Genomic DNA, 24,797 nt, shown 5'->3' with positions numbered 1-24,797 from the left:
GAAAAATAAAAGCAAAATTTTGTCTGTTGTGTGATAATAACTCAAATCAGTTATTTGCCATACTTGAGAACAAAAACTTGACTGATGTAACAAGCATTTTGCTTTCCATCTATTTTGGCATCATAAATACAGCTACTGAAACATTTTCTGATTGCAAGTAGTCAATACAGCCCCCAGTCTTTTCAAACTTCTAAGAACAGATGTGGAGTTGAAGTGTGAACTATAGCAAATGAATTACAATTACTTTATTTACATCAATAATAATCCTTTTTAAAAAGCTAATTAAAAACTCCAGCATGTACATTTTTATGGATAATTGCTCACAGTAGCTCTGGGAAAAAGGGAATTAGTTGGGTCAACTAGCCAAAAAATGTTTTAAAATTTAAAGTAATTTTGACTAATGACCAAAAATCTAATAAACCCACACCAAAGATGTGGTAATAATTGAGAAAATGCTACTTCGTGTGTCTTTTGCTAATCAATGCATAAACTTAATTTGATATAATATTTTAAATGGTCTCATTTTATATATCAAGCAAAATTTAAAAAAAAAAAATAAGAGAAGGTAATTTGGCCAGGGGCTATTAAGACAAGCTATCAGACCTACTTGCATATATTTGTTTTATATTTTTCTCAGAAAAATAAAACTAGCTTTAAATGTTCACTGATTTTATTTCAAGACTATGTCCAGGGCTTCTCTTCACTGCAAAATAGTAGCGTCAAAGGCTAATCAGGCTGATGGGACCACATTCCAGACATTGCCCCCATCCCATTGTGTGTATGAGATTAAACAGGCAGGTAAAGAGGACCCTATCTTGAGTGGATTCAGTCTTTCCATGTCTTTATAAGGGAAGAGGTGGATGTTCCTACATGTTATAGCTCGCAGAATGTAGTATTGTATTAGCCAGCGTCCAGTCAGGGAAACAAACAAACAAAGAAAACACTAGGTATTTTAATGGGAGATTTTAAATAGTGAATTGGTTATTCAAGACTGTAGGCCTGAGAAAACAACAGCGGAGCACTGGTGTTCCCCAGAGCCAACAGCAGAAGCAATAGCTATATCTACGTCTGGGGAAATAAAAGGAAGGATAATGGGATTACTATTCACCTCCTTGGAGGAAGGGCCTCTTTGGAGCTGAGGATCAGCACTGAGAAGTGCATGCTGCCTCGCTGCTTCTGAGGGAGCAGTAAATTGGGCCTACACAGTCAGGAACTGCAAAAAAATCTGGAAAGATGTCTCTTCTCTCCCATCTTCTAATCTCACTCTATTGCCTCCTATTGGCAGAATTTAACAGCCAGATGGCAAAGGAGTCTGGGAAACGTATTTTACAAAGTCCGAGTCCTACTGTCAGAGAAGCTATACAAGGGTCAATTTGGGGTTGTAGGATTCAATTACTTGAATTTTTATAGAAAACGAACCAAAATGCTATGTGGCAATAAAATTCAGACATTCTTAGGTTACTCTGTTTTTGTAAAGGATTTTATAAGTTGAAAAAATTCCTGGGGCAGCCGGTTAGCTCAGTTGGTTAGAGCACGGTGCCCATAACACCATGGTTGCTGGTTCGATCCCCCCATGGGCCAATGTGAGCTGTGCCCTCCACAACTAGATTGAAACAACTAGTTGACTTGGAGCTGATGGGTCCTGGAAAAACACACTTAAAATAAATAGAAAGTTAAAAAAAATAAAAATCCTACTTATGGGCTAGTTTACCAGAGAACTAATAAAAACCACTAAAGGTATTAAATTAGTGATTATTTTCATGAATTATTGCAATACATTTTATGTCTCCTTAGTAAAGAGAAACAATGGAGTATTATCTCTATTACTTATTAATTGCTATATAACGAATTATTCCAAAATTTAAGTGCTTAATACAACAAACATTTATCATCTCACACAGTTTCTGAGGTCAAGAATCTCAGAATTAAGATCTGAGTTTAGCTGGATGGTTCTGGCTCCAGGTTTCTCATGAGGTTTCAGTCAAGATTTCAGCGAGGGCTACAGTCATCTGAAAGCTTAACTGGGTTGGAAGATTTGCTTCAAAGCTGTCACATGGCTGCTGGCAGGAGACTCCAGTTCCCTACCAAGAGAACCTCTCTGTAAGTCTGCTTTTAGGACCCATAACAGCCATCATCCACCAAAGTGAGTCACCCATGAGGGAGGGAACGTACGAGAACAACCAGAATGCCGAAAGTGTCTTTTATAATCTAATCACAGACGTGAGGTACCATTACTTTTGCTCTACTGTACTCTATTGATCATCCAGACCAACCTTGGTACAAGTAGGGGCAATTATACAAGAGTGTGAGTACTAGGAGACAGGGATCCCTGGGGGCCATCTTAGAGGCTGGCTACCAGAATACCAAACCTTTTTTTTTTAATTTTTAAAAAAATATTATTTATTTATTTATTTATTAGCTTCATGTGTACAAAACACTGTAATAGTTAGACATTTATCATTTATACCCCTCACAAAGTGATAATCCCTCTCCCCCAATCTACTATCCCTCTGACATCGCATACAGCCATTACATTTCCACTGTCTCTATTCCTTATGCTGTACTCCACTTCTTGTGACTATATATACATATATATATATACATATATATAATTATAGTAGACATTCATTATTATTCAGCTTCAGCTTCAGGTGTACAGTGCAGTGATCAGGCATCTACAGCATCCCTGAAGTGGTCTCCCTAAGACAAGTGTCCATCGGATACCCTATAAAATCTTTTCAACATTATTGATTATATTCCCCAAACTGCCTTTCATATCCCTGTGGCAATCTTGTGGTTACAGATCGTGCTTTCCTCACCTTCCCCCTTATCCCCCCCATCTAGCAACCCTCAGTTTTTCCTCTATGTCTCTGAGACTGTTTCTGATTAGTTCGTTCATTTATTCTTTAGATTTCACATATAAGTGAGATCATATGGTATTTGTCTTTCTCTGAATTATTTTAGTGAGCATAATGTTCTCTAGGTCCATCCATATCGTTGTAAATAGTAAGATTTCATTCTTCTTTATGGCCAAGTGTTACTCCATTGTATAAATGTACCATAGTTTCTTAATCCAGCCGTCTACCGATGGGAATTTCGGTTGTTTCAGAATACCCAACCTTTTATTGGAAAAAAACTCCAAAAAAGTCTATCATTTTTTAAAACAAAAAATCCCATCCAGTACTGTTTTTAGCTCCAAAGTTTGTCAAGCAGACTTGAGGTATTGATTGTGTATAAGAAAAGAAAGGTGACACATTTGTGTAAGATGAACTTGATTAATTTCATTAGGTTCTCAGTAGCATTGTATCTTTCAGGTTTTATTTGATTAGAACGTCTGCTTAAAGAGTTCTTTGCTTTTGCTCGTCATAAATGACTTCCTCGGAGTGAAGATTTTCATTTTAGATGTGGCTTCTTGAAAAGTTTCATAAGTTAATGTTAACAAGTAAAGATCCTTTGAAAGTGAGTTTCTGTAAGTTTTGGTCCAGTTTAACGTCATAGGATCCTTTATCGTTGCCTGAATAGTGAGCTATATTTGGGGATTTGGCCAAGGGTCTGTCTTGGACTAGGTATCAAAATACCTAAAGGATTTCCTTAAACAGGCCCAGGGTCAGATACAACAGGTGCTTTACTTCTAATTTTGGAACTAGAAGCAGATAGTTTAGAGTGAAGCTGTTCTGTTCTCATTCTGTAGGAGTGAGGACAATAAGTAATTTTGTCAAGACATCGAGTGTAGAAAAGACCAGAAATGTGTTATTCCTTCTGATAACAAACCACATTTTTGCAAGATAACATAGAATTTTGATGAATTCTGATAAAGGCCTCTGTTTTCTTAGTATTTAAAAATTCATTTAAAAAATTTGAAAGTGGACTTTAGTGTCAGGTTCAATACTTGAATAGTTAAATGACAGTCTTATTTTGATTATACTATTGTCAGTGAATTAAATTTTTGTAATGGAAAATAAACATATTGTAGAATTAATGATGTATTTGGTTTCCTTTTTTCTTTGTTTTTTAACTTTTGTTTAAGTGTGTTTTTCCAGGACCCATCAGCTCCAAGTCAAGTAGTTGTTTCAATCTAGTTGTGGAGGGCACAGCTCACAGTGGCCCATGTGGGGATCGAACTGGCAACCTTGTTGTTAAGAGCACCGCACTCTAACCAACTGAGCTAAACCGCCACCTCAGGTTTTCTTTTTTCAAAGTATTTTAAAAGAATTTTGGGAATTTAGAAGATGGTGATATTACTTTGTTAAAAATACATGAAAGCATATTTAAATAAGATTAAAATATGGATAAAATAGAAAGTATGCTTGAAACACACTGAGTCACTCCAAATGAAATTATTGTGCATAAAAGCAAAACTTTTGACTTGAATGAGTTTTTAAAAAATGAAAGCAATATAGTCACAAACGTTTCAATTACAAAAAAAAAGGTTGATAAATTTTCAAATGTGAAATCCTTGGAAATATATTTCTTATATATCCTCAAGATAGTCAATGCAATCTTACCACGATACATACAGTATACTTTCCATTAATACATACTGAATATGAGATTAGCTTCAGAAATTCTGATTGAATTCTGTTTATTAAATGTTATTAAATGTTAGGAAAGGCATGGTTTTCTTTTGGCATATCAGAAAGTCTGTTGCTTATAAAATGAATACTACAGAATCTATTCATTTTAGGAATTCAATATTTAAGCTCTACAGTTTAGGTGTTAACTTTCTTTGAATTTTTCTGCGGATTGAAAGGCAAACTATGCTTAAAAAAAAGAAAAAGAAAAAGGAAAAAAAGACAATCCATGTTGTAAGTAGTGACAAATCTCAGTAATTCTTTTTGAGTGGAATGAGAAGCATATGTGGTGTAAATATTTTTAGAGAAAAGGTTTCACTTGAAACTAGATTTTTCTAAAAGTGATTCCATAGTGTTTATTTCTCTACTACATGTAAAAAATTTAATATTGGGACAAGAAAATTTATTTAGGTGACACTAACTTTTGTAGTCTCTAAAAACAGCACAACTGGAGATAGAATCTTTAAACATTAAGACATCAAATTGAGATGCTCCAAGGAAAGTGAATACACAAGTCATTAATTGCTTGCACTGAAAACAAATTTCTAGAGTCTTCAGTAGTTTGCATTAGACTCACCATCTGGCCTACCTTGTCCCCATTCCAGAGTTTGACTACATGTCAAACCTACAGTAACCCCCCCCTTTTCCCTTCTTCTGACCCACCCCTAACCCCCACCATGGCCTTGAGACTGGAGTACATTTTATGATTAACTACGTATTTAAATAATTAGGATACCAGCTGCTGTTGTATTTTAACAAAATAAAATTCTGATGTCACAAAAACGTGCTGGAGAAATGCTGGGTTCTAAACATAACTTGACATTCAACTTCAGAGGGTGGGAAGTTGAGCTGGAAACCTCAAGCACTGGAACCCATGGCAAGTCCAGTATGTTAGTTATCAAGCAATTAAAAGATGATTTTTTTTTAAGAAAAAAAATTCTAATTTGCCGACCAGTGACATCTTTTTGTGCTGGGGTGCACAGCTACAGTGGAAGGGTGAACAAAAGTGTCTGTGGCAAAGGCATCTTGCCATAGTGCGTGAGCTATACTTTGAATTTCTAACAGGAATCAGCAGTTCATGGGTGATTTATGGACAGTCTGTGTCGTCCTACACTGTGCCAGTTCCACCAGCCTTCACCAATTAACTGTATTTTCTGCTTAAGCCGTTAAAGCCACCTCCATGGAAACGCTTCGAGAAGAGGGGGTGGGGGAGGGAGCAGACAGGTGCGCCCTCTGTTTGGGAATACACAAAGGGCCCACCCAGCCGCCGCCGTGTCCCTGGCAACTCCGCGCACTTCTCAGGGCGCGCACTCACGGCGCTAGCTCTTTCTGCGGCATCGCCGTGCAGTGGGCGGTCCGGCCTTCCGCGAGGCGCGCGGAGATTACTGCGCGTCAGCTCGCTGAGACCCTCGTCCAGCTCGCGGACGCTGTGCCCGGGAAGCGCGTAGCGGGGTCCGGGGGCGCCCGTGCTGTAGGGACTTGTAGTTCGCGTGCCTCCAGGGCGCCTCCTCCACGGGCAGGCCGGCTGCGCGTCCCCGCCCGTCGCAAGCCGACTTCCTGCTTCCGACAAAACTACATTTCCCGGCATCCTCCCCGCTGTCGGGTCGAAAGCGAAAACAAATTCTGGGCTGCGAGGGTGCTGTCCTCCGCTGAGCGCCCCCACCCGCTCCCCGCCCCTCCGGCGCCCTTCTGCGAGGTGGGGAGACGAAAGGCCGCGTCTTTCTCTTTTGGCTTTCTTGGCTTCCAGTGTAGGGAGCGCGGGGGACGCAGGCGTCGTTTCACCTGAGCCGGCCCCGCGTGTGGGGGGCGGGGGCTTTCTCGCCTCACCCCAGTCGGGACGAGGAAACTTGTAGGGAAGACGACCCCCGGCTCAGGTGCTGAGCGGGGCAGCAAGGCCGCCGGGAAGTGAGTTCTCACTCTCGGGTTTTCTTTAATTTCCAATCGGTTCCCTTGGGCGCGCGGTCCCTCGGGAGGAGGCCGCGTGCGCACAGCCATGCATTAGGCAGTGCTCCCCCATGCGCGCGGAGAGCGCGGACCGCTGCCTCAGGCTGCCGTCACCGCCTGCCGCCCGCGGAGCCCGAGCCAGAGCCGCCGCTCGTTCTAGGCCGAGGCGTTGAGGAGCCGGCGCCGCGGCCATGTGGGGTTAGCCCGCGCCGCGCCTGGCCTGCAGCAAGACCGGCAACATGGAGGCAGCCGTCGGCTCCCTCGACGGCGGGGACCAGGGCGTCTCAGAGCTCCGCGAGGACGCGACGCCCATGGACGCTTATCTGCGGAAACTGGGCTTGTATCGGAAACTGGTCGCCAAGGACGGGTCGTGCCTGTTCCGGGCAGTGGCAGAGCAGGTAAGGGGGCTCGGGGGTGGGGTGGGGGCGTTGGGGCCGGGTGGGAAAGCGGCTGCCGGCAGCTGTCCGGGCCGCCCACGTCCGGGGCTGCGCGTGGCCCCGCTGTCGTCACAGCCGCCCATTGTAACGCCGGAATGGGACGCTAGCCTGTCTGGAAGCTGTAAATCGAAACTTAAAAACCCGTAAATTAACTGGGTGTCGTCCCTCCGGGTTAAGAGGTAATGAGTTGAGGACAATCTATGAGGCCCGCTGAGAGCGTGCACATTTGATTGATTGCTGGGGACTTGGCGAAATGGTATTTTTCCATTCTGTTCCGCATTCACCGTGTCTTCGTTTTGTAAGCAGAGCGTTCACACCAGTTAACCAAATGTTTACTAGAGGAGGTGGTGCACCAGACTTTACTCGTAGAACATTAGTGTTTCTGCTCCTGGACTTTGGAATGTGGGGTAGTCAAGCCCGCAGATGTCCACTGAATCAAAAGGGGGAAAATGTGCAATTTGGGAAAACCAACCTTTTAAAAATATAGAATGTTTTAAAATAATAGTTTTTGAGTAGATCCCACACTTTATTATGTTCTGCAAGGCAATAAAGATACGCTGAAAATCGTTTACTTTTTTAAAAATCTGTTTTGGTGTTGGTAGTAGGAAAGGTATAATTGGGGATGCCTTAGGGCCTTCTTGGCCGAGTTTTTTCTCTGTTAATGGTCAAAATAACTTTGTAACACAATTGCCTAGGAAGGTATTTCTGATTTTTCTTGTAAGAACTTATTCTGTTAGATAACACTGTAGTTGGTAGTTATGCAGTTACCAAAACCCATCCTATATTGAAAAATAGCTGTTGAAATAGTTGAATAAAAGTTTCAGGTTACCTCCTTGGTGTGTATTTCATACCTTTCAGTTTGCTTTCCTTTCTTAGGTTTAAGATTCCTCCCCTCCCCTCCATGGAGTTTTTATGTTTCTGTTTTCTCACCTTTTTTGAATGCTAAATAGCTTTCAAAATTTCTATTTGTGAGTAAGTGTTTTACTTAACATCTGTAGACCAGTCTATTTTCATTTTTTTCAACGTCGAAAGGCCAGCCATTTATTTACTAAAGGTCCTCATTTTCACATCAGTATCATGAAATTGTTTTTTTTAAAAAACAAATTGATTTAACTGGTACAAACCTTTGCATTATATTGCAGGCATTGTCACTCAGACATTTTTCCTAGAGATCCCCAAATCAAGCTTTGTCTTTCTCAGTTCATTAGATTTCTCTAATTTTTAGAAATTCCGGATGTTTCGGTCTTGCCACCCACCCAAGTCATTACTATTAGTAGGTAAACAAGTCTGTCCCATTTGTGAGTTTGGGGATCTCCATGTCCCATTTGTGAGTTTGGGGATCTCCATCGTCCTACTTCCTCTTCCTCAGCCTCCCTGAACTCCTCAGCACCTCCAGAAGCAGAGGGAAGAGGTGGAAGTGAATTCAGCCTCTATTTATATGTATTAGCACTAGCGAGAGTTTGGTAAGGGAGGAGGTAGAAACAAAGAGAAATAAGGGACGTATGGCACTTATTTGGAATTGGATTATCCAGATCCTAGTTTATCTTGAAGCAGAAAAGAGTGTCTGATTTCCAGTATTCCATGCCTTAGATAATTGGTGAGCTTATTGTAGTGTGGGATCTCTATTTTTAGGTAGAAAGGGGCAAGAACTAGTTATACTGAAAACTCATTGGTAACATCAGATAAATCTCATTACAATAAGATGCAATAAAATGAGTTAGGCATAAGGGACTATCTCCTCCACTTATGTGACTGATTTTTAGTATACTGAGCTTAGAAAACTTTAATAACATGACTTTTGGGGAAATTTCAGTAGACATGAACTAACCCTGTAGACTTCATGGCCTATAACAAATTGGGGGTTGTGTGTGTGTGGTGGGTGGGTGAAGTAGCAACAATGACCTCAGGCTGCACTTTAAAAATATGTACAGAGGGTTTAATTTTTTGCCAATATTTTCTCCAAAAATATCAAAATAATTGAACATTACTAAGAAGGAGTCACAGTAAATAATCTGAATGGTGTCTGGGGGGAGTGGGGCAGAGACTTGAATTAGGAGTAGTGGTACCTCTCCAAATTACCTGATTTAGATAGGACCTTCCCTTTTTACACTACTGGACTTGGGCCTGCAGGAGGCCTGACCTGAATCAGCTTTGTGGCTGTGGAGCTAAAAATAGGGCACTCTTTGAGGACTTGCTAAAGCAGTGTATCTGAGCCTTTCTCAGTGTTTATCACTATCGTTTCCCAAGTAAATATTGGAAAGCCGCCTATTTCTAGCTTCTTTTCATGTGTATAATAATTTGCAGAGATATTTGTAATACCATTTGAATTTTTCCTCAGCGTCCTTGAACTTGCACAATATTAATACTTTTTAAACACTTGTCATGTATGTAACCTTGTTTTTCTTGCAGTGCTTGACTTTGTAAAGTACCAGCACCCAATACTTTATGGAAGTTGTTGAGAGTTTTGCTTCGAGTAACAGGTTCAGATTTCATGTGCTAATAAAATCTTTGTTAAAAGGAGAAAAAACAGTAAAAGGAAAAAACAGGAGATATGCCTACTATTGTTTTTGATGGAAAATAAGCTTTAATTCATTTGTCTGCCACCTGTTGCTAGGTAAATCACTTTAAGACTAGCTTCACTTTGCTAACTGCAGGAAAGCCATACCAGATGACACTATGGTTTACTCAAACTAGTAATTCCTTGATTCGGAATAGTGTCCAATATAGCTTCTGTGAAAGAAGTGTTGTTAACTATCATTTGTTGAATTGGTAAATTGTGTAGTGGTTGTTTTTTCATATGGACAAGCCTTCCAGTGCTGGAAGGTTACAGGGTATAAGTGTGTTTTTAAATATTTCTCAGGACAGCAATGTAGGTACACTCAGTTAAGCTGAAAACCAGCTAGTACACTGAACGCAAACTCATTGCTAACCTCACTAGAAATAGTGCATCTTCAGTGTATCTCAGTGTAAAGGGACACACTGTGTTTCCCCGAAAATAAGACCTAGCTGGACAATCAGCTCTAATGTGTCTTTTGGAGGAAAAATTAATATAAGACCCGGTCTTATTTTACTATAAGGGAGACTAATATGTGTTGGTTGTGAGGTTATTTTGGTGTGAAAGATGGAACTAGGTTGCAACTTAAATCTTAACAAAATGCTTAATGATGTGTTGCTTTTTCTTTTTAGGTATTGCACTCTCAGTCTCGCCATGTTGAAGTCAGAATGGCCTGTATTCACTATCTTCGGGAGAACAGAGAGAAATTTGAAGCGGTAATTTGGAATTTTAACATGTATTGGTGTCTTGACTTGTTCAGCCTTTGGAAGTGGCCTAGTGGGAATTTCACAGCCTGAATCTTAATGCAGGTTATGAAAAGCAGCCTATAAAAAAGAACTGCTTTATTGAATTTGCATCCAATTATGTTCAGTTTTTTTTTTGTGTGGCTGTTTTGTGGTATTCATTTATTCAGACATTTAGAACGCTTCTATGACAGATAAGACACTGAGTTGTGGACGATAGAAGGGTGACTTGGGCAGGATCCTTGCATATTAAGAGTGAGCTTTGTCTAACATGGTCAGGGAATTGGATGTTGTGGTTAATAGAGTTTTCTGTGATTGTAACCCCTATGAATTTAAAATATTTCAGACTTAAAGTGTAAAAAATGCTGAGTATAGCTAATAACTGAGCCTTTTATTTTATCAGCAGGCATTACTAGGTTTTTAATTTTTAGGGTTCATAATTGTGAATCACATCAGAACACTAATTACGTAAATAATGGTTAATAGTTAATAGAATTTTATATAGCACCTTAAATTGTAATTTTTTTAGTACTATGGAGAAGGCTGTGAAAAAAGATGACAGTGACCTATTTTCTTCATTTTACATTGAAAGCCTTACAGGATTTACTAGGTATTGGGTTTATGACTAGGATTATGTTATCTGACAACTTTCAATGGCATTTTCCTCTGTTGACTGCCAAAACACCATTTACACTTTGCAAATAACTCAGTTCTAAGAGTCAATAGGTAAATAGTTCTGTTTGGATGTATTCTTGGTTCGGTGTTCCTATATTCAAGCAAAATAATTGTTACTGGTGACATTTTTCTGGATGCCATCTTATAAGATAGATAGTAATATATTCCAGAGAGGAGAGTTACCTGCCTGATCAGGAGATACGAAAACTTGTCTTATAAAAAGAAAAGTGGTAATGTGGAAGCTAGATAGAGAGTTTTAGGTTGTAGTGGAGAAGAGGGGCCTAAGTGGAGTGGTCTTTAAGTATTTGAAGAAATTACAAGTGAATTAGTCACTGCTGGCCCCAGAAGGTAAAAACCTGTTGTTGACAGTAATGGAAATTGTTAGCATTGGTTGAGCACCTACTATGTGCTTGGCATTGTTTTAAATGCTTTGTGTGTTATTTAGCCTTTAGTCTTGTGAGGTATAATCAGGTTGAAAGTTTCAAGGAGGTAAGTTTCACTTTCCTTGTAGTGGTAAGCACCTTTAGTTTCTATTGGCCAGATTGGAAAAGGCTGTCATGGGAAGGGGGAGTATACCCTGTGACCAAGAACATTCAGTTAATGGCCTAAATGGATGCTTTCTGATAAGAAAGGAGCATCTCATACTGGATGCAGGTTTGTGTCAGAACACTGCTTAGGTCTCTTCCAACGTTAAATGTTTTGTTGGGGTTTTTTTTAAGTCTGTTAATAATCACCTAGTACAGAACAGTAGCCTCTGATTGGTGGGACATTTAAAATATGTAGCCATTTTATTATAAGTATGTGTTGAAACTTAAGATAGTTTTTGGAAAATTGACAGTATACTGTCTATAAAAGAATCTGAATATTAAAAAAAAAAAGAGGAACAAAAAAAGACGAAAATCCATGGACATTTAAAAGATTTTTATAGACTGGGAGTGTACTTTAATGTTTTTAACTGTATTACTTTGCTAAATTGACTGGGACTGTAATTTAAATAAGATTGAATTTGGTGTTTCAGACTTAACGTCTTTTAGAGCTTTCTGAATTAAATTAGTGCAGTCGCTCTTAGAAAAACAAAAAATATCACATCGCTTGAATAAACTCAATTTTAATTTTGTTAAAGTAACAATGATTAAGCTGTATTAGAAAATTTTTGTTGATTCTTCAAAATATTTTTCGCATTATTTTTATCTGTTTTTAGTATAACACCCAAGATACAATGAATGTTCATATCTGTATTAGTAAACTAATTTCTTAGCTAATGTTATCTGTGTTTATTTAATTCTCTTCTAACCATTGGCTATTAAATTAATCTTAAAGTACTGTTTTTTTATCATGTAATTTCTCAGTTCATAATATCACCTGTAGTGACCTTGAATTGCCTTCTCCCTCTTCTGAAAGCCCTTCCTGGGCTCAAAGCCCTCTATAAACAGGTGTCCAGTTGAGTTCCTCTCTCCCTAGGAAGTTGCCCTGTTCCTTCCAGCCAGGTCACTCCTGTCTTCCCAACACGGTGCTCTCACTGCCTCCATATGCCATGTTGTCCCTGTGCCCATCCAGATTCTGTCCAGGAAGCCTTTTCTGACAGTGCTTTCTTCTGTAAATTCTTTTGTATGTTTATGATCTTCACTTAGTGATTTGTATTTTCATAATTAGATTACATATGTATATTTATTTTTTACCATTTCTAATGTATGCAAGGTTTGTGTAAGAACTTGGTAATTCACAGTGAAGAGGTTAACTATTGTTTTGATGTATTCTTAATAGACTTTCTCTTTTCTTTTTTCAGTTTGTAGAAGGGTCATTTGAAGAATATTTAAAACGTTTGGAAAATCCACAGGTGTGTAGTAATCTAATATATCTTTTTTATATTTAAGATTAATGTAGTACATGGAGGGGTTACAGTGAGTTACCCTGTTTCTTTATAAACATTTCTTAGGTATACATTTTTTTTTATTTCAGGTGTATAAAACAATACAATGTTAGACATTTACTCCTCTCACAAAGTGATAAAACCCAAAGTCTTACTACCCCTCTGATATCATACATAGCTATTAACAATACCATTGACTATATTGCCTATGCTGTGATTTTCACCTTGTGACTACCGTCTTTCCCTGAAAATAAGACCTAGCCAGACCGTCAGTTCTAATGTGTCTTTTGGAGCAAAAATTAGTGCAAGACCCGGTCTTATTTTACTACAAGACCCGGTCTTATAGTCAAATAAGACTGGGTCTTACATAATTATAAGACCCGGTCCTATATTAATTTTTGCTCCAAAAGACACTTTAGAACTGATTGTCTGGCAGGGTCTTATTTTCGGGGAAACGGTATATATACAGAGGGTGCTAAAAATATGTATACACATTTTAAGAAAGGAAAAAACTGTATTAAAATTGTAATACTCAATCTATACCAATAACAAAAAATGAATACAAGTCATGTTTGACTTCTGCAGTTACAACAGGTGCTCAAAGTGGTTACCATCAGTGTAATCTTAGTACAGTTTTTGCCTTTCTTAAAATGTGTATACTTTTTTTGGCACCGTGTGTGTGTGTGTGTTTGTGTGTTATAGTTGACATTCAGTATTATTTTATTTCAGTTGTACAGCATTGTATTAGGCATTTATGTAATCGATGAAGTGATTCCTCCCAATAAGTTCAGTACCCATTTGATACCCTGCGTAGTCTACATTATTGATTACATTCCCCATACTGCATTTCACGTCCCCGTGACTGTTTTGTGACTACCAATTTGTGCTTTCTAATCCCTTCACCTCCCCCCGCCCCATCTAGCTCTAACTCTTAGGTATACACTTTACACGGCATTTAATTAGAAGACAGAGCTGTGTATTGTGCACTGGATGTTGCCTAAGGACAGAGTCATGGTGTCTTTATTTTTGTTATAATGGCATAGATTGTAGCATAAAAGACCTAAAATAACAGTGGTGATGAATTTCAGGATGCTGTGTTTGTTTGTGTATGGAGTTTGGTGGACAGGGCAAGATTTTTATTATTTTTTTAATTTTAATTTTAATTTATTTTTTTAGTTTCAGGTGTACAAAGCAATGTAATAGTTAGATATGTAAACCCCTCATTAAGTGGTAACCCACCCTGCAAGCTACTACCCCTCTGACAACTTATATGGCTGTTATAATACCATTGACTCTCTTCCCTATGTTGTACTCCACATCCCGTGACTATGTAGACCTATATATTTAGTAATAGTTGACATTCAATATTATTCTACTTCAGCTTTCAGGTGTATAGCACATTGTTAGGCATCTACACAGTCTATGAAGTGATTCCCCTGATAAGTCGTCCTGTGTCCATCTGGTAACTTACGTGATTTTTACAACATTGTTGATTGTATTCCCCATACCGTATTAACTACCAATTTGTATTTCTTAATACCTTCACCTTTTCACCCTGCCCCCAGCCCCATTCCCATCTATCACCCTGATAGATCTAGTACCTATTTGGCACCATGCCCAGTTGTTACAATATTATTGACTATATTCCTCATGCTATACTCTACATCCCCATGACTACTGTGTGACAACCAATTTGTACTCATTAATCCTTTCCCCTTTCATCTATCCTTAACCCCCTCCCATCTTAAAGAAGTCCCTCTAAGATTTCTTGTAACACTGCTTTGGTGGTGATGAACTTCAGTTTTTTCTTATCTGGGAAGCTCCTTGTCTGTCCTTCAATTCTAAATGATAGCTTTGCTGGTAGAGTAATCTTGGTTGGATGTTGCTTTTCATCACTTGGAATATTTCCTGCCACTCCTTGCCTGCAAAATTTCTGTTGAGAAATCAGCTGCCAGTTTTATGGGGGCTCTCTTATAGGTGACTGCTTTTCTGTAGCTACTTGTAAAATTCTCTTTGTCTTCAATCTTTGGCGTTTTAATTATGATGTGTCTTGGTGTTGGCCTCTTTGGGTTTATCTTGTTTGGGACTCTCTGCACTTCCTGGTCTTGTTTCCTTCACCAGGTTAGGGAAATTTTCTGTCATTATTTCTTCAAATAAGTTTTCAGTTCCTTGCTGTCTCTCTTCTCCCTCTGGTACCCCTATAATGAGAATGTTGGTACTCTTGATATTGTCCCGGAGGCCCCTTAAACTCACCTAAATTTTTTGGATTCTTTTTTCTTTTTGCTGTTCTGGTTGGGTGTTTCTGCTACCTTATCTTCTGCATTGGTGGTTGAATCCTCTGCTTCATCTAGTCCGTTGATTCCCTGTAATACAGTGGTACCCCGGTTTTTTAACATAATCCGTTCTGGAAGACGGTTCGAGTTCTGAAACATGCAAAAACTGAGGCACAGTTTCCCCATAGAAAGTAATGCAAAATGGATTAATCCATTCCAGACCTTTAAAATCAACCCCTAAAACTGCAAATTTAGCATGAATTTTACTATATAATGATACCATAGATCCATAAATTTTATGGCGTTCGTAAACCTAAATGTTCGTCAACGGAGATGTTGGAAAACCGAGGAACCAGTGTATATTCTTCATTTCCATTATTGTATCCTTTATTTCTGACTGGTTCTTTTTCATGGTTTCCATCTCCATTTTTATGCTTCCTATCTCTGTTCTTCCTGAGATCATTGAGCATTCTTTTTTTTAACTTTTATTTTAAGTGTGTTTTTTCAGGACCTGTCAGCTGCAAGTCAAGTAGTTATTTCAATCTAGTTGTGGAAGACGCAGCTCACAGTGGCCCATGTAGGGATTGAACTGGCAACCTTGTTGTTAAGAGCACCTCTCTCTAACCAAGTGAGCTAACTGGCCGCCCCATTGAGCATTCTTATAACCAGTATTTGGAACTCTACGTCTGATAGATTGCTTATCTCCATTTCGCTTAGTTCTTTTTCTGGAGCTTTGTTCTGTTATTTGGGATGTGTTTCTTTGTCTCCCCATTTGGTTGCCTCTCTGTGTTTGGTTCTATGTATTAGATAGGGCTGCTATGTCTTCCAGTCTTAGTAGAGTGGCCTTGTGTAGTAGGTGTGCTGTGGGGCTCAGTGGCACAGTCTTCTGGTCACCTGAGCCATGGGCTCCTGATGTGTCCCTTGTGTGGGTTGTGTGTGCCCTCCTCTTGTAGTTGAGCCATGGTTGATAATTGCACATCATCAGTGGGAGGAACTGACTCTTGGGCTCACTAGTTGTGAGAACTGGCCTTAACTACAGTGGAAGGGTTGTTGTGCAGGGCTGACCAGATGGAGCAGGGTCTGCCTCAGCAGGACTCTGGTGCCTGCCCAATCTGTTCCTTGGGTGTGTCATACTTGGAGGCAGCTGGGTAATGCTCCAGCTTGTTTTGAAGCTGGCCACTGGGGGCGCCAGCCCCAGGACCACCTTGGAGAGCATCCGCTGTGGGTCTACTTGAGCTGTGCCCCGTACCCCCCCTCCCCCCGGCCCCCTCCGGGCCACCCAGCGGGAGCCACAAAGAAATCCACTGCCACAGTCACCAGTGCTGAGCTTGGAAGCGCCTTGAGAGGCCATGCCACAAACGAAGGCTGGCTGCTGCTAGTGCCACACTTAGGGCTGTTCAGCCAGAGGTACAGGACACAGTCAAGCCAGATGCTGCTTGTCTGGGGTCTGCGAACCTTTGAGAGACCCTAGGACAGTCTGCAGCTTGAGCCAAGGCTGGCCGTCTGCATGAAAAGTCTGTGCAGGGCTGACCAGATGGAGCAGGGTCTGCCTCAGCAGCCTGGGTGTGCCCAAAAGTTGGGCGGGACTGGGTTTTGAATCGCTAGGGCGTGGCGATTCAAATGATAGGAGGAGACTCAGATATGCCAGTTACCTGTGTCTGCACGGGAACCGGAGCCCTTAGCAAAGAAACAATGGCCTCTGCCAGCGCCAGCTCCCCTATCCAGGAGAAAGCCGCTTCTCTAGCCCCTGTCCCAAACCAGACAATTTAATTCCCCACTATATGACCCTGCCGCCTTTCCAGCTGCTGCCCCAGTGCTGGAGCTCAGAGCGAGTGATTCTGTTGGTGGGTATGTCCTTGCGCAGTCCGTTTAACAGGAGTGCCTGTGAGTGCAGCAGTTCTTGGTCTCACTCAGTCACAATCTACGGGTTTTCACAACCAGAAATTATGGGGACTTCTTTCTCTGGCACTGGAACCCTGGGCTGGGATCTCTCACTCCTTTGGAGGCGTGGGAGAACCTCCACAGCCAAAATACTCCTCCCCATCTTTAATGGTCACATGCAGGTGTGAGACCAGCCCGGTCTGGTCTCTGCCCCTCCTACTGCGCGTCCTTAGTTGAAAGGCTTCAGTTTAGATTGGTTTTAGGTGATTCTCGATACTAGTTGTTTTGTAGATTAGTTGTAATTTTGATGTGGTTGTGAGAGAAGGTAAGCACAGCGTTTATCTACTGTGTCATACTGGTTATCTCTCTTGACAGGACAAGATTTGATTGCTTCCTTAGGTAACTGAGAAGACAAGGTTGTGTTTTTTTTTTTATGGAGGTTCCATTTCAAATGATGAGCTTGAGAAGAAGGAAGAATGAAAGGATAGGATAGTACTTGCACACCGGGTCCTGATGCCACACTTTCTCAGTCATGTTGAGGTTAAAAGAATATTTTTTCTGTTTACAAAACTAATATTCTCCCTGTGAAAATACAAATATTGTGGAATGTCATATAGAATGCCATGTAGAATGTTCCATCAGCCCCAGAGGTAATCATTGTTAAGTTTAAAATGACTTTAGGAAAGGAAGAAGCTATGAAGAGAAGTCAGGTAGGGATGAAAGGGGATAATAACACAATATCAGGGTGTTTGATCAATGACCGGTGTCTCCATTTGATTCCCTAACACTAATTTGAGTGCTTGTTGTGGGACAACATTTGTCGGTCACCCTGGGGATACAGACGTAACTGAGATTTGAATGCTATTCTCAAGAATTTCTTTGTGGTGGAGAAGAGTATCTAATACAAGTGAGAAAGTACATGTTTCATGAGAAGTATAGATATGATGCTGTCGGCATTCAGTTTTATTTGCAGCTGGGTAGGCAAAGCAAGAGTTGGAGAGTGAGTTGGCATTTGAAGTCTGAATACATTCTGAATAAGAAATGGCAGGGTGAAGGACATTTCCAGGTAGTGAAAAATGTGAGCAAGGCAGATTCAGAAAGCAGTCCAGTTTGTGTGGAGCATGGAGCTTGGGAAGGTAGGAGGTAGTGAGAAATAAGTCACAGGGCAGACTGTGGGTCAGATCATGGGAGGTCCTTCGTGTTAGTCCCAGCAGTTTGGAGCTTATGCTTTAGGTCAGCATTTCTCAGAGTGTGAGTTATGTATCATCTGCCTCAGAATCATCTGAGATGGTTGTGAAAATGCAAATTCCCTGGCCTCCATTCCTGACCTGAATTAAAGTCTCTGTGCCTGAGGAATTGGGCATTGGGAAGCCTTTCAAGTTTTTTGAGACAAGAAGTATGTTTTGTTCATTGTTGTGAACCAGAGAATAGTGTGTGGTATGTTTGTTGACTGACTGGATGGACGGTTGAAAGAATTTTGTGTAAAGATGGTTTGGAGGTGGCTCAGACCAGAGGCAGGAAGATTAATTGCAGTGGTTTAAAAAAATTGTTTAATGCATGGAAAATGTACACACTATATTAAGTGTGAAAAAAGGAGTAAGTGTAGTATGACTTCAGTTTGGGAGAAAAACACCCTCTGAATCCACTCTTGACCATGATTTCAATACTGAGTTTTGCCTATATGCCATGGTCACAAATTCATTTTCCTGAAGTTTATATTTTTTTCTCTTAGTTTATGAGTATCTTTGAAGGCAAGCATTGTATATTGCTTTTAGAATTCCATAGTTATCTTTCAATTTGGGGTGCCTAATTGATGATCAATTTGTGTGTGTTAAATAAATGTTAAATCGATGTTGTGTTATATGTCATAGATAGGAAAGATAGAGGCCAGAATGTTGGAAGTTCTAATTTCTAGATAGTAATATTACTAGTGATTTTTAAAAATTGGTAACACCCCGTTGGTAGATTTTATTGCAGTCAAACTTGTAGAGATATAAATCACACAATTAACATATTTTAGTGTCTGTCATGTCCTTGGGTGCCAGAAACCATGGAGAAAAGGACATGTGAACAGACATTAAGATTCTTTCACTTGATTTAAGGTAACTTAAATGAGAGTTACTGGTCATTTTTACTTCTTTTATAGAAAATAAAGGAAATAACAAAACCATTTATTTTTTAATCTGAACAAACTCCACAATGTTATTTTATAGTAATCTTTGTGCAGCCTTTCAGGCTGGTGGACTGTGAGGGTCTGAAAAAGGATAGACATACTGGGAGTGGAGCGAAGGGCACAGAGGGAGAAATGAGGTAGCGTGAACTGAACTGAGATTGATTTGAGAGCCTGGGAGAGAAAGGAGGGAAAGGAAGGAAAGTTGATGTGGTTTAAGTACATGGGACAGGTGCCTCTTCTCCAGGCTGCTGGATGGGAAGATTTTTTTTTTTTTTAAAGATTTTATTGGGGAAGGGGAACAGGACTTTATTGGGGAACAGTGTGTACTTCCAGGACTTTTTTCCAAGTCAAGTTGTTGTCCTTTCAATCTTAGTTGTGGAGGGTGCCGTTCAGCTTCAAGTTGTTGTCCTTTCAGTCTTAGTTGTGGAGGGCGCAGCTCAGCTCCAGGTCCAGTTGCCGTAGCTAGTTGCAGGGGGCACAGCCCACCATCCCTTGTGAGAGTCGAACCTGCAACCTCATGGTTGAGAGGATGTGCTCCAGCCAACTGGGCCATCCGGGAGGCAGCTCAGCTCAAGATGCCGTGTTCAATCTTAGTTGCAGGGGTTGGAGCCCACCATCCCTTGCGGGTCTTGAGGAATTGAACTGGCAACCTTGTAGTTGAGAGCCCACTGGCCCATGTGGGAATCGAACCGGCAGCCTTCGGAGTTAGGAGCATGGAGCTCCAACCGCCTGAGCCACCGGGCCGGCCCTGGATGGGAAGATTTTTAATTCTTATCACCCCTCCTTCCATCTGATAAACTGCTTCCCCAGATGTTTTTGGTACCTTCTGAACAGTTGTTTGTTCTTCATTTTAGCAACATGTTTATGTCTTCATTCGTTTTTCTTTCTCCCTGATATATGGGATTTATGAAATGAAAAGAAATATAGTTGACGGATAAACTCCTTTGCTTCATCCAATTTCTCAGAGAAAGCATCTTTATCCTTTTTGTTTTAAAATTTTTTATTGGAATATTGGGGAACAGTGTGTTTCTCCAGGACCCAAGCAAGTCGTTGTCCTTCAATCTAGTTGTGAAGGGCGCAGCTCAGCTCCAAGTCAGTCGCCGTTTTCAATCTTAGTTGCAGAGGGCACAGCCCACCATCCCATGCAGGAATTAACTGGCAGCCTTGCTGAGAGCTTGCGCTCTAACCAACTGAGCCATCCGACCGCCCCATCTTTATCCTTTTATTTACGAAAGCAGTGGAACATTTTGAAAATGCCTCAAATGTTTTGCAAGAATTTATTTCTGTCCACTTTGCTAAGGTATAATTGACATACAAGAAAATTCACCGGATGTATGAGTAAGTGTATAATTTGATGAGATTTGACAAATGTATTTAGTTTGTAACCACCAGCATAAACATCACATAGGACATTTCCATCACTCCAAAAAGTTCCTCATGCCCCCCCCCTTTTTTTTTTAAAGGAGGGCACAGCTCACAGTGGCCCAGGTGGGGATCAAACCGGCAACCTTGGTGTTATTAGCACCACACCCTAACCAACTGAGCTAACCGGCCACCCCTTCTCATGCCCTTTTGCATTTACTTCCTTCTCCCACCCCTCTCAGCAACCACTGATCTGATTTCCAAGTTTCACTTTTTCTAGACTCAGAGAGTGATAACAGTTTGTAGTCTTATGTGTCTGGCTTTTTTCACCTAGCATAATGGAAACTTTGAGAGTCAGCCATGTTGTCATATGTATTAGTAGTTCTTTTTTATTGCAAAGTAGTCATTAGTTATGTGGATGTACTATAATTTGTTTATCCATTTACCAGTTGATAGATATTTGGGTCCTTTCCACTTCTGGGGCTGTTATGATTAAATCTCTAAGAACATTTGCTTTTAAGTCTTTGTGTGGATGTATGTTTTCTTTTTTCTTGGATTAATACCTAGGCTTGGAATTACTGGGTATTATGGTAAATGTATGTTTAAGTTAATAAACCGCCACACTTTCCCAAAGTGGCTATGGTGTTTTGCTTTCTCATTAGCAATATATGAGAATTCCAATTGCTCTACATCTTCAGTACTTAGTATTGTCAGCATTTTAAGTTGTAGCTTAAGTTTTAGTGGTTGTGTAATGCTATTACTGTGATTTTTAATCTGCATTTCTCATAATGTTGAGCTTTTCATGTGCTTATTTGCCATCCACATATCTTCACTGGTAAAATGTTTAGATTTTGCCAATTTTTTATTATGTTGGAGGTTTTATTGAATTATAAGAATTCTTTATACTGCATGGGTATATATTTTGTAAATATTTTCTTCCAATTTATATCTTTTCATTTTCTTAATAGTATCTTATGAGGAACAAAAATTTGCTTATGACTACGAACATTTAAATTATGCATTTTTGATATAGTTCATTGGTTAAAGCAGATCTTTGCAGAAATACTTTACTCTCACCCACTGTAAGGAAGTATATCAAACATCATAAAAAGTGTCGAATAAATAAAATTATAGCCTTAAGATAGAAGACTGGTAGAACATAGATTTTTTTTTTTGTAACTTAAAATTGATTGGTTAGAGAAGACGAGGATATTATAACCATTGTTTACTTAACCACACTACAGCAGAATTTATTCTGAAGATTAAATACTTATAAAATGGTACATTATTTAAGAGGTAGTATTTTGTTGACATGAGTAGAATAGTTTTCCGTTTTTCAAAGTGATGTAACTAACACATTTTGCATAAAGCAGATGTGCTTGTGATCTATGCTTCACTGAAACCTTCACTGGTTTCAGTGAAGGATTTCATCTACACCAGAGGGTGTTGCTTGTAGCAGTTTATGAGAGGCCATGATTGTTAAGCAGAGACCTATTTTAAGAAATCTATTTTAATATATGGCACCCATTTCATTTTGAAAACTAGAGCCAACTTTTAAGAACTATTAAAATGAAAAGTCTAGAGGGAAGGACTATTCCTTGTCTGAGATCAAAACATTGTCTAAAATCTTTTCCCTATCTCAAATTTATTTCAAGGAAAAAGAGGCAGCATTCACTTACCATAGTTCATTATTTTTAGTGAGTGTTCGTTACTAATTTCATTGAATACATTGTCATGTAGAATAAATTGTCATAATAAAAGATTGAATAGAGAGTGAAGAGTGAAAAATCTTTCATTTTCTCTTATCTTGAATTCACTGTCAGAAATTCTGCACTGTCAGTTTAAGATGTGTCCATCCAGTTCTCTTTCTAGGAATGTACACATACATATTAAACATACCTTTTTGTTTGTTTTACACAAGATTATTTTACTATGACTTTTCATACTAATCTGAGTGATCTTTCCAAGTCAATTCATATGGGTATACCTCATTCTTAATGATTGCATGTTGTTCCGTGCGTAGTGCGGATGAAACGTAAGTTACTTAATAATTCTTTACCTGTTAGTGGAATCTTGGGGCTTAAACTTTTTTTTTAAACTATTACACATAGGTACAGTGAACATCCATCTTTGTGGACATATGAAATATTTCTTTAGGATAGATTTATAGAAATTGAATTGCTGTCTGAAAGGGTATATGGACATACTTTTAAATTTTTATGTATACGGTTCATTTCTTTCTAAAAGGCATAAAGACTTAAAAGGACTGTAGACTTTCTATCTCATTTCAAAAACAATTGCTGGGACACTGCTCTGTTTCTGTCTTCAGTCACCCTGAAGATAAGAGACCTGCCCTTTTTATCCCTTTCTGATTTCTGAGTTCTGCTTCTATTCCACATCTTGTTTTCTGGGCACATCCCATGTGCTGGGCTTTGCCATGGGTGCTGATTTGGGGGACAGAGCTCTTGCCTTCAAAAAATTCAACAAATTCTCAACTGAGATATCACTCCATGGTCTTACCACACAAGTATTAAGGATTTCTTGCAACGGAGACTTGGGCTTTTAAGTATATATTACAGCCTATTTTATAGAAATGTTTTTGTAATATTTATAATAATGAGCTTTTGTAGTTTATTAGATATATTGTGTAAAAGCATGTTAAGATATTGTTTAGAGGTATATTGTAAAAAGCATGAGACATTTATGTGCCAACTTTTTTTCTTTAATACAGGAATGGGTAGGACAGGTGGAAATAAGTGCCCTTTCTCTGATGTACAGGTAAACACTATAATAACATTAAACAAAAATAAAGTTAGTGGGAAGTTCGTATATTCCATTATACTAAAATTGTTAAAATAGCAGTTTTATGCATTAGTTGTGAAGTATGTTTTCTAAGTTTTTTTTTTTAATTTAAATTTTATCAGTTAGATTTTGAAATTTAGATATGTCAATGTTTAGAAATTTTAATATTTAAAATATTTTTGGAAAAGCGTACAGAAATTTTTCCAGGCCTATAAACTATATCACTTACCAACCTTATAGAGAAATTATTTCCTACTTTGTCAAGGCTGGCATTGAATGGCCACTAAAATAGGCAAAACACGTTATTAATTTTACTATTATAGACTAATAGAGGAGCAGGTGAATGCTTTATTTTTTTCTTTTCAAAATGCCTTTATGTATTTCATCCTCATGATTTCTGGGTTTTGAGGTCTCCTTTTAGAATTATATCTGAAGTCACATATGCAAATTATATTTGAAATTGTATTTTAAAAAATACTTTTACATAGGTATTTTACAGCTTACTCCATTACTGCCTTTTGTTTACTGCTATATCTTTAATACTAGGCTCTTGATGAATGAATGATTGATTAAATGAAGAATTAAATCTCAATTAATGAAATATATTCCATAAGAAGTAATTTCTAATGTTATTTTCAGGAAAGATTTTGTAATTTATCGGGAACCAAATGTTTCTCCTTCACAAGTAACTGAAAACAATTTTCCTGAAAAGGTAAGAATTTTTCTAAGTGTTTCCTAAAGGATTTAAGTAAAAGAACCACTCAGTTGCTACTTTGACCTCCTAAGCTATAATTTTAAAGTGATTTTTGGAAATACTTCTACATGAAGGTTATCTAATCAGTTTTTTTTAAATTCCTGTTAATCATCGAGCCAGATTATGTATATGTTTTTCTCCACAAATCACTGTGTTGGACCCTGTCATAACAATTTACCAAAGGGAAAAATATTGCATGTGATTAATTAGATTATTATTGTTTTACATCAATATAAACATTAAATAGTAAAATAACTTGTGAAAATAGGTTGTGCTATTGCATCCAGAAGTACTTTGGTAATTGTGATATATTTACCATTACAAAGATGATTTGCTAGTTAAGGTGTCATTATCTATTCACAAAGCAGAAACACTTGAAAAACTATGTTAAGTCTAGGAAGAAAACTCAACTGACTCATTATAAGAAAACTTTGTGTTAATTAGCTGATTTGTAATCATTCAGGCCAAATTGAAGTGTCTTACCACCATGCTAATGGTGGTTGGGAGGCAGGGAATTGAATGAAGGACTACCTGTGTAAGGACTTGGGCTTTCCAAGGTGCTTGGCTCTGGATCTCGCCTTTCTCAATTTTGGAATATGACATAATTAAACAAAATTTGTGTGCATTCTCTTTGCATAAGTAATTGACTAGTTAGGAAGTACAGTTGACCCTTGGACAACATGGGTTTGAACTTCATGGGTCCACTTAGACATGGATTTTAAAAATAAATACACATTCTGAAAAAAAATAAATACACA

At 38.9% G+C, this 24,797-nt stretch overlaps 1 protein-coding gene across 1 annotated transcript in view; it reads left to right on the top strand.

The window, feature by feature from the left end:
- Nucleotides 1–6,163: 6,163 nt before the first annotated feature.
- The window catches only part of OTUD4 (OTU deubiquitinase 4), a 41,492-nt gene continuing 22,858 nt past the window's right edge, over nucleotides 6,164–24,797 (top strand). The window contains exons 1-5 of the mRNA XM_033134479.1: nucleotides 6,164–6,913; nucleotides 10,139–10,222; nucleotides 12,711–12,761; nucleotides 23,215–23,261; nucleotides 23,925–23,997. Of these exons, the coding sequence (XP_032990370.1) occupies nucleotides 6,755–6,913; nucleotides 10,139–10,222; nucleotides 12,711–12,761; nucleotides 23,215–23,261; nucleotides 23,925–23,997 (414 nt within the window). The 5' untranslated portion in view covers nucleotides 6,164–6,754. The remainder of the gene's footprint in view (nucleotides 6,914–10,138; nucleotides 10,223–12,710; nucleotides 12,762–23,214; nucleotides 23,262–23,924; nucleotides 23,998–24,797) is intronic.

Source organism: Rhinolophus ferrumequinum, chromosome 18 (assembly GCF_004115265.2).
Source record: "Rhinolophus ferrumequinum isolate MPI-CBG mRhiFer1 chromosome 18, mRhiFer1_v1.p, whole genome shotgun sequence".
Taxonomy (NCBI): Eukaryota; Metazoa; Chordata; class Mammalia; order Chiroptera; family Rhinolophidae; genus Rhinolophus; species Rhinolophus ferrumequinum.
The sequence above is the reverse complement of the archived record's forward strand: the minus strand, read 5'-3'. Positions and strand labels throughout refer to the sequence as shown.